The sequence below is a fragment of the Garra rufa genome, chromosome 17 (assembly GCF_049309525.1).
Source record: "Garra rufa chromosome 17, GarRuf1.0, whole genome shotgun sequence".
Classification (NCBI taxonomy): Eukaryota; Metazoa; Chordata; class Actinopteri; order Cypriniformes; family Cyprinidae; genus Garra; species Garra rufa.
Window position 1 is genome coordinate 30,584,280 of NC_133377.1, and position 11,000 is coordinate 30,595,279.

Sequence of the window (11,000 nt, forward strand, 5' to 3'; positions counted from 1 at the left end):
TCACAAAGACACTAACAACACACTTATGTTGCTGCTGTACAGCCTCTTGATTTGAAGTTCTAACTTCTTGATTTGAATTTGTCTTTCCTCTCAGGCTGTGTTTTCCTCTATTTTCTACTTCGCATCTGTTCCTCTTTACCAAGGTTTCCTTATGGTGGGGTGAGTAAAGGCTGGTTCACACAAAACTAGTGAGCTGCCTACTTACACAGTAATTTTGGACACCATAGGCACCTTTAAACATGATGCCTCACATTTTCTAACATTATGCTTGTTTGTTTCTAGCTATGCCACGGTCTACACCATGTTCCCTGTTTTTTCTCTGGTTTTGGACCAGGACGTGAAGCCTGAGATGGCTCTGCTATATCCTGAACTCTATAAAGACCTCACCAAGGTAACAATATAGTAGACCTTTCAATAGTAATTATCAGAACTAACAATCAGCTTGAGTATCTGCATGATACACATGATATAAGTTACAGGAATGAAGGCATGAGTTTGTGGTTGCTGCATGACAGTGATGCTGACTTTGGTTTTCCCTCCACTAGGGTCGATCCCTGTCCTTTAAGACCTTCCTGATTTGGGTTTTGATAAGTGTATACCAAGGTAAATGGATGAACAGTGATGTTTTATATTTTTGTGTGACTGTAACTCACCTATAACCTTTAGTTTTTTTTTTATTTGCATGATTTAGCTGTTTTCCCAAATGTGAAAATGTGACTGTTAGTGCAAAAAAAACCAAACATGTGAATTCTTAGAGCCACAGAATTTTTTTAATTTATTTTTTTTTTCAGATTAATTTTTAACATTTTGTTACCTTTATCATGATAGGATAGAAGGGCTGACAGGAAGCATAGTAGGAGATGGATAGGGGATTGGAAAAGATCCTTGAGTCAGGCTTCAAACTTGGGATGCCCGTAGTGCAGCAGTGCTGTATGTTGGCGCGCTGCCCACAAGGCTATCAGTTCCAACAGAATTTTTAGATTTTGAGTTTTAAGTGTGTTTAGAAATAATAAAATAAATAATATCAATTTTATTAGGGATTTAAATACTCAATAATATATCATTAAAATGTAGTATATATAATTATAAATAATAGGGCTGTGCTCATACAATTATATATCAATATATTGCGATTATTTTTCTCACTTATATAAATATTTTTACCTTTTTGTAATCAGACATTCACTTAAACATATTTTAAACAGCTCAGTTAATAAAGCAGCAGTTAATTTAAATAAGCAGGATTTATATTTGTATTTTATGTTTGTCATGAGGTAGTTGAGGATACCCAGCCTTTCTATAATAATGTATTCATTAATTTCCTACTTAAAAAAATACTACTTATAAAAATGTATTCATTTAAACCTATTTTTGTTTGCCACCAGTCTACTTGTAGTGCAGAAGCATTTGATTGTTCCCCAATTGGCATATTCAGTGAATTTTGTAAAATAGTTATTTAAAAAAAAAAATCCTATATAGCAATAAACACTATTTATTTAAAGTATGAAGACTTTTTTTAATGTATGTATACCTCTATTCAGCACAGGTGCATTAAAGGAGAAGTTCACTTCCAGAACAAAAAAATACAGATAATTTACTCACTTCCTTGTCATCCAGTCGTAAAGAAATTATGTTTTTGGAGGGGGAAAAAATTCAGGAATTTTCTCCATATAGTGGACCTCTATGGTGCCCGTGAGTTTGAACTTCCAAAATGCAGTTTAAATGCAGCTACAAAGGGCTCTAATTGATCCCAGCCAAGGAAGAAGGATCTTATCTAGCGAAACGATCGGTTAATTAAAAAATTTTTTTTTTTTTACAATTTATATACTTTTTAACCTGAAAAGCTCTCGTCTTGTCTAGCTCTGTGGGAACTCTGTGTATTCCGGTCCAGGGTATGTCGAAAATCTAATTTTCTCCTCCAACTTCAAAGACATCGCTGTTTGACCTTATTTGTAAAGGGCGTTTGACCCTCCTTCCGTGTTCACTTTGTAAACACTGGGTTGGTACTTCTGCAGCTACAAGATGATTTTGAAGTTGGAGGAGAAATTGAGATGGGAGTTTTTCGACATACCCTAACTGTATTGACCCGGAATGCACAGAGTTCACGCAGAGCTAGACAAGACAAGCATTTGAGGTTAAAAAGTATATAAATTGTAAATTCATTTTTTGAAAATAACCAATCGTTTTGCTAGATAAAACACTTCTTCCTCGGCTGGGATTGTTTAGAGCCCTTTGAAGCTGCATTTAAATTGCAGTTTGGAAGTTCCAACTCACAGGCACCATTGTAATCCACTATATGGAGGAAAAATCCTAAAAAGTTTGCCTCAAAAACATAATTTCTTTACAACTGAAAAAAGAAAGACATGAACGTCTTAGATGACAAGGGGGTAAGTAAATCATCTGTAAATGTTTGTTCTGGAAGTGAACTTCTCCTTTAAATGATCAAATATGACAGTAAATTTTAGTTGTTTCTGTTTAAAAATCTATTTTATCTATTTATCAATGAAAAAATGTGTTCTCAAAAAATATTAAGCAGAACAACTTTTTTCAGCCTTTATAATAATAAGAAATCATTCTTAAGAAGCAAATAAGCATATTATAATGATATAAGGATCATGCGATGCTAAAGACTGGAGTAATGATGCTGGAAATATATAAAATATAGGGGCAGCCGTGGCCTAATGGTTAGAGAGTCGGACTTGTAACCCAAAGGTTGCAGGTTCGAGTCTCAGGTCCGGCAGGGATTGTAGGTGGGGGGAGTGAATAACCAGCACTCTCTTCACCCTCAATACCACGACTGAGGTGAGTCTCTTGAGCAAGGCACCATATCCCCAACTGCTCCCCGGGCACCGCAGCAATGGCTGCCCACTGTGTGTTCACGGTGTGTGTGTTCACTACTGTGTGTGTGCACTTGGATGGGTTAAATGCAGAGCACAAATTCCTAGTATGGGTCACCATACTTGGCCTCACTTCACCTCCTTTCCTTCCTTTCCTTTCCTTCCTAAAAATAGAAAACAGTTCTTTAAAATTCGAATGATATTTCACAATATTACTTTTTTATTAATAAATAAGTATAGTGTTGGTAAATATAAGAGACTTCTTTCAAAAACATAAAAAAAAAATCTTACCATCCCCAAACGTTTGAATGGTAGTGTACATAATCCAGTTGATTCAAATCTGAACTAATATCCAATTAGTATAACGCATCACACAATTTAAAGGGATAGTTCACCCAAAAATCTAAATTCATTAATTACTCCCCCTTTTGTCCTTCGTTCATCTTCGAGAACACATATTAAGGTATTTTTGATGAAATCAGAGAGCTTTGTGCATTTCTGACCCTGCATAGACAGCAACTACCATGTTACGAAAATACTTTTTGTGTGCAAAGAAAAGTACAATAACATGTTATTTCATGCATTGTGATACTGTTAAGAACGCACATCAAAAACTGACAGGGAAGAAAAGAAATTGTTGAATAAAGTCGTTTTCTTTGTGCAAAAAAAGTAGCTTCATAAAATTATGGTTGAACCACTGATGTCACATGGACTATTTTAACAATGTCCTTATTACCTTTCTGTGCTTTGAAAATGTCTGTTGCATTGCTGTCTATGTAAGGTCAGAAAGCTTTCGGATTTTATCAAAAATATCTTGATTTGTGTTCCAAAGATGAACAAAGGTTTTGTTCAAACGACATGAGGGTGAGCAATTAATGACAAAGTTTTCATTTTTGGGTGAAGTATCCCTTTAATAATGAAAAGTAGCAGCCAACCAACAGGGTCTTCTGTTTTAGTAAACGCAGATTTTATAGTTTTCTCTGTAGATTATGCTGGTATAATACTGCAGAAACGATAAAAAAAAAAAAAAAAAGGTTTACGCACATCTCCTTTAGGATTAGGTTGGAACCCCAGGAGGAGTGATGGGATTGACTCAGTAATAAAAATTTCCTGAACAAACATAAGGGAAATGTAAACACAAAACAGGCAATCCAATCTGAGATAACATGACATATATAAACTAACCATAAACAGACTTTCTCTCCAAATAAATCTGTGAACGTTTCATCAAAGGAGTAAACATTGAAGCGCAATGTAACGCGTCTCCCGTGAATTGAGCGGAGCTCTTTTCATGAATGTGATTTTCGGACCGCCGCCAGCTCTCACGCGCACCCGGCCGCCTTATCCGCACTGTAAATCGATCCGCGCAGTGAGCAAGAGAGATCAGTGTCCCCGTCTGACAGCTCCTGCTTTTTAATTAAACCTTAATACAGAGAGACAAGAACAACAGGGAAATATGAGCAAAGATTTCATTTAGTCCAGAGAGTAACCCTGAGGAATGTTCGCTGTATGAAGAGAGGCAATTATGTGATCAGTTAGAGGCCATTAGGCTGGATTGCGCTGGCGTTTATGATTAAAATGAAAGCAGAGACGGTTACAGTAGGCTGAGGAGCCGAGTGAGCGTGGAGCCTCGTGAGCAGAGGTCAGAGCTCAACGCGCTCATGTGTGAATGGGGGATCAGACCGTGAGCGAGGGGGTCAAGAAATCACGGAAGAAACTGGTTCTAGATGGACATCGGGAAACCTTATGGATTTGTTAGGTCTTGCAGTCTAAATGACCCTAGCGGATCTCTCTCTTTTTTTCTTTTCTTTTTGTTGTTCCTCTATTTAATTTGTTATCTACTAATGTGTTTCATGCCCATGTGTTTATACTCATTATAACACTAAACTGACAGCTTTATCTCAGGCCTTGTTGGTTCGTCTCAAACACATCCTCTGTTTGTCCACCAGGGGGCATCTTGATGTATGGGGCCCTGGTGCTGTTCGATCAGGAGTTTGTGCATGTGGTGGCGATCTCCTTCACTGCTCTGATCCTGACGGAGCTGTTGATGGTGGCGCTGACGGTCCGCACCTGGCACTGGCTCATGGTCGTGGCCGAACTTTTTAGTCTTGGCTGCTACCTCGCTTCCCTCGCCTTCCTGAACGAATACTTTGGTAAGAACTTGACACAAGTCATGTTTAAAAAATTCTTATTTTGTTTTATATTTTTACTTTTTGTTCATGTTTACAGGTCCTTTTCAAAAAATTAGCATATTGTGATAAAGTTCATTATTTTCTGTAATGTACTGATAAACATTAGACTTTCATATATTTTAGATTCATTACACACAACTGAAGTAGTTCAAGCCTTTTATTGTTTTAATATTGATGATTTTGGCATACAGCTCATGAAAACCCAAAATTCCTATCTCAAAAAATTAGCATATTTCATCCGACCAATAAAAGAAAAGTGTTTTTAATACAAAAAAAGTCAACCTTCAAATAATTATGTTCAGTTATGCACTCAATACTTGGTCGGGAATCCTTTTGCAGAAATGACTGCTTCAATGCGGCGTGGCATGGAGGCAATCAGCCTGTGGCACTGCTGAGGTGTTATGGAGGCCCAGGATGCTTCGATAGCGGCCTTAAGCTCATCCAGAGTGTTGGGTCTTGCGTCTCTCAACTTTCTCTTCACAATATCCCACAGATTCTCAATGGGGTTTAGGTCAGGAGAGTTGGCAGGCCAATTGAGCACAGTAATACCATGGTCAGTAAACCATTTACCAGTGGTTTTGGCACTGTGAGCAGGTGCCAGGTCGTGCTGAAAAATGAAATCTTCATCTCCATAAAGCTTTTCAGCAGATGGAAGCATGAAGTGCTCCAAAATCTCCTGATAGCTAGCTGCATTGACCCTGCCCTTGATAAAACACAGTGGTCCAACACCAGCAGCTGACATGGCACCCCAGACCATCACTGACTGTGGGTACTTGACACTGGACTTCAGGCATTTTGGCATTTCCCTCTCCCCAGTCTTCCTCCAGACTCTGGCACCTTGATTTCCGAATGACATGCAAAATTTGCTTTCATCCGAAAAAAATACTTTACCACTGAGCAACAGTCCAGTGCTGCTTCTTTGTAGCCCAGGTCAGGCGCTTCTGCCGCTGTTTCTGGTTCAAAAGTGGCTTGACCTGGGGAATGCGGCACCTGTAGCCCATTTCCTGTACACGGTGGCTCTGGATGTTTCTACTCCAGACTCAGTCCACTGCTTCCGCAGGTCCCCCAAGGTCTGGAATCGGTCCTTCTCCACAATCTTCCTCAGGGTCCGGTCACCTCTTCTCGTTGTGCAGTGTTTTCTGCCACACTTTTTCCTTCCCACAGACTTCCCACTGAGGTGCCTTGATACAGCACTCTGGGAACAGCCTATTCGTTCAGAAATTTCTTTCTGTGTCTTACCCTCTTGCTTGAGGGTGTCAATGATGGCCTTCTGGACAGCAGTCAGGTCGGCAGTCTTACCCATGATTGCGGTTTTGAGTAATGAACCAGGCTGGGAGTTTTTAAAAGCCTCAGGAATCTTTTGCAGGTGTTTAGAGTTAATTAGTTGATTCAGATGATTAGGTTAATAGCTCGTTTAGAGAACCTTTTCATGATATGCTAATTTTTTGAGATAGGAATTTGGAGTTTTCATGAGCTGTATGCCAAAATCATCAATATTAAAACAATAAAAGGCTTGAACTACTTCAGTTGTGTGTAATGAATCTAAAATATATGAAAGTCTAATGTTTATCAGTACATTACAGAAAATAATGAACTATCACAATATGCAAATTTTTTGAAAAGGACCTGTATTTACTTATTCACATATTAACACCTTTTTTGTAGTTTTATATGCTTTTTGAATATTATTGACCTGCCTACCTTCCTTACTATTTATTTATTCATTCTTTTATTCATTTATTAATTCATTTGTTGTTTATATTGTTTTTATTAATATTTTTTTCCAATGATCTTTCTATCATTCTTTCTGTCATTCTAACGTTTTATCTGTCTGTCTCTGTCTATTGTTCTTTCAGTCATTTATTCTATCGTTCTATCTGTCATTCTGTCTGTCTATTGTTCTATTGTTTTATCATTCTTTCCATCGCTCTTTCTATCGTTCAATCTGTTGTTCTTTCCATCGTTCTTTCTGTCTATCATTCTGACGTTCTATCTATCTGTCTGTCTCTGTCTTTCTGTCTATTGTTCTATCGTTCTTTCATTCTGTCTATTGTTCTATCTGTCCTTTCTGTCGTTCTATCATTCTATCGTTCTGTCTAGCATTCTATCTATCATCCATCCATGCATCCATCTGTCATTCTTTCTGTCGTTCTATCTATCGTTCTTTCTATTGTCCTATCCATCGTTCTGTCTATCCTTCTTTCTATAGTTTTTTCTATCATTCTTTCTATCATTCTATCATTCTGTCTGTCTATTGTTCTATCTTTCTTTCTATCGCTCTTTCTATCGTTCAATCTGTTGTTCTTTCCATCGTTCTTTCTATCTATCATTTTTTCTGTCATTCTGATGTTCTATCTATCTGTTCTGTCGTTCTATCATTCTATTGTTCTTTCTATTGTTCTGTCTAGCATTCTATCCATCCATCCATCCATCCATCCATCCATCATTCTTTCTGTCGTTCTATCTACTGTTCTGTCTATTGTTCTATCCATTGTTCTATCGTTTTTTTCTATCGTTCTTTCTATCATTCAGTCGTTCTATCTATCTAACTATCTGCATTTCTGTCTATTGTTCTATCATTCTTTCTATCGGTCTTTCTATTGTTTAATCTGTTGTTCTTTCCATCGTTCTTTCTATCTATCATTTTTTCTGTCATTCTGATGTTCTATCTATCTATCTATCTATCTATCTATCTATCTATCTATCTATCTATCTATCTATCTATCTATCTATCTATCTATCTATCTATCTATCTATCTATCTATCTATCTATCTATCTATCTCATTATTGTTTTATCTTCCTATCTTAATTAAATTATTTTATTTTGAGCTGACTGTGTTTCTCTCTCTCTCTCTCTCTCTCTCTCTCTCTCTCTCTCTCTCTCTCTCTCTCTCTCTCTCTCTCTCTCTCTCTCTCTCTCTCTCTCTCATCTGTTTCCCCTCAAGCTTACATAAAAGGCCAAATAAATGAAAGTGTCCTCTGTAACAGATGTCCTATAGGCTCTGGTTTCAGTGTTCAAACCACACACACATATTTAGCAGACTGCTGTACTATAACTACAACTTTTAAGCTCTTCCTTCTTCTTTCTCTCCATCTCTGCTTTGTGACTGTGCCTCAGGCATAGGTCGCGTGACCTTAGGAGCTTTCCTGGGTAGGTTTGTCTTTCCCTGTGTTCTCTCTGTTGTTTCACCAGCTATCATTTCCTGTCTCCACAAACATGTCCGTTCTCCTCCCTCGGGTTTCAGTCTCGTGTGCTGTGGGCCCCTGGATGAGAAGGAGCCATTCAAATGTGCCCTAACCCTGTGATCACTCATTTTTCAGAACATTCCATCGGTGAAGCGCATCCCATCCACTTCATCCGCAGCCTGACAGGCTTCTTTTTCATAAAGTGCCTTAATGATATAAACACTCTGACCCTGACATTTTATTTTCTTTTTCTGTTTTGTTTGCCTTCAGATCTTTCGTTTATCACAACACGGGTGTTCTTGTGGAAGGTGTGCGTCATCACGCTGGTCAGCTGTTTGCCGCTCTACATCATCAAATATCTGAAGCGGAAATTCTCCCCGCCGAGTTACTCCAAACTCTCCTCCTAAACTTTCCATATGGCCACATGCATGCAGACGCATTTATAAGCACACGTGACTCCTACATCAAACACTTTGAAACTCTTCTTTAAAATGCTGGATGTTAGTTCACCCAAAAATGAACAAGCTAACATCGTTTACTCATACTCATGTTGTTGTAAACCTTTATGGCTTAGTCTTTTGGCAAACACAAATGGAGAAATTTTCCGGAATGGTCATGCTGCTCCTTTCCATACAATTTCAAAATTGCACCATCTTAACATCTGCTTTTGTGTTTTATCAAGCAAAATTGTACATGTTTGAAATGACACGAGGGTGAGTAAATAATGAGCAAACATTCATTTTTGAGTAAAACCATCCCTTTAAGCATCAGCTACAAATGCCTAAAAGTGCTTTATGATGCTGTTTGTGTGCTTCATGAATGTTGTGACATAATGTGATTTGTATGTGTATATGGCCATCAGAGTGTTTCTGTGCTCATCATATTTCTGCACTTAGAGATGGTGGGACAATTGTAGGATAAAACGGTAAGTAGTATTGAATACTTGAAGAGGCACAAAAAAGAGATCAAAATAGAAAAGAAAACCAAAGGGTTTTTAGGCACCCACACTGGAATGACAGGCCCAAACCTGGCACTTTTTACTTACCGTAAATGTTTATGAAGGAAAAAGCAGCATTATATGTTTTTTATTGAATGGATTAAGGATTTTTATTGCTTTTTTTTTATCGGTGGTATGTAATGATGTTAATAGTTTCAGCTGTAATGTACCTTTCATCATTAGTATTATCACACCAATCAGCACTTTTCCTTTCTGAATTTTTTTTTTTTTTTTTTTTTCTCCCCTTTCTGATTTTGGCACATTCCGTATTATTAACTTCATTAATTATTATTAATGAGATATCGGTGGGCGGGGCTTGATAAATTCTTATGATTTGGAGTGTTCTGATTGCACGAGTGTATACTGAAGTTGAATTCAGCCAGCTCTGGTTTCCTGTTGTGCTGTGGCTGCCGCTGCCATATGATCCTGCTGCAAAACTGTGTAAATGTAAACCAGAGCACAGCTTGTGTTCTTACAGCAGGAACTATTTGTTCTGGGAACAACGGTCCTCACAAACTGACATCTGAAATGACACTGTATAAACTTCGACTTTATGACATTTGACAAATCAAACTCGATTGACGCTTGACTTGATTGACTTTTATTATGAAACAAGACGTGAATGTAGTATTTTTGCTGGATTGGTGTTACAAATGAATGACTTTTTTTAAGATTGTAAAAAAATGCAAAGGAGAAGTATTAGGATTTTCTAGCTGCTTAGATATATACGCTGTCATCTTAAATCATCCTATGGCACTTGCTCATCAGCAGTTATGTTTTTATAGACACTGACACGTCACAATCAGCAATTTATTTTGGAGTTTTACATTTTTTTTGAGGACCTACTGCACTAATTTTGACTGCTGACAGTGTGAAGTTGGCTAATGTGTAAGATCATCTTGCCTTATCTTTATAGACCAAGTCAGCTGGTATGAGGAATGAGTTTTATCATTCACTTTATTTTCTATACTGAGTGTGTGTTTACAATACTGAATGAGACAATGCCAAGCACACCTGTGCCGTACGCCGTTCCTTTCCTGCTGTGCGTAATGGTGGATTTCCTTTCTGCTTTGAAGACGTTGAGTTGTACTGTACTCAGGAAAACCACTAACTGATTTCTTCTACTGTATATAAACCTTCAATTAACCATGTGACAGGCCTAACATCAGCTTATTATTCGTTTGAGTATTTTGCTTTTATTTCTCTAGCATTTTTCTGATACATGACTGAAAAATGTGATGTTTCTGTGGTGTTGTTACTGTTACTGCGACTGCGGCCGCTGCTTTCGTGAGCGTACTTTAAATGTCTTAAGCACGATGATTTCAGCAGTACAATTTAACATTTTAATTATATTGATGTATGATTAAAGAGCAATATGTTTCCAAATGGTCTGGTCGGTGCATCCTTTAAGAGGTCTGAATGTTTTTAGTGGTTTGCTAGTACAGTTGAGGTCAGAAGTTTACATCCTACTTTCATCCTACTATCCTACCCAAATAAGTTTATTTAGCACTGGCCTAAGTAAGTTATTTCACATAAAATTTGTTAACATATAGTCCACAAGAGAAAATAATAGTTAAATTTGTAAAAATGACCCAATTCAAAAGTTTACATACACTCGATTCTTTATACATTAATGCTCCGGTCATTGAGCCTGTGAGATGTGATTGATTGGCGGTTCTACTTGCGGCAATCTGCAGATTGAGTGCACCTGCTGTTGCGCTCTGAGTGAAGAAAAGAGCGATAGTCGAGGCAAACAGGAGTTGTGTTTTGAACTTTGGGTTGTATTT

General features: G+C 37.6%; 1 protein-coding gene across 1 annotated transcript in view; it reads left to right on the forward strand.

Moving 5' to 3' along the window:
• The window catches only part of atp9b (ATPase phospholipid transporting 9B), a 57,779-nt gene extending 47,180 nt beyond the window's left edge, over window positions 1–10,599 (forward strand). The window contains exons 23-28 of the mRNA XM_073821467.1: window positions 95–159; window positions 283–391; window positions 546–603; window positions 4,787–4,990; window positions 8,149–8,181; window positions 8,487–10,599. Of these exons, the coding sequence (XP_073677568.1) occupies window positions 95–159; window positions 283–391; window positions 546–603; window positions 4,787–4,990; window positions 8,149–8,181; window positions 8,487–8,623 (606 nt within the window). The 3' untranslated portion in view covers window positions 8,624–10,599. The remainder of the gene's footprint in view (window positions 1–94; window positions 160–282; window positions 392–545; window positions 604–4,786; window positions 4,991–8,148; window positions 8,182–8,486) is intronic.
• Window positions 10,600–11,000: the final 401 nt, after the last annotated feature.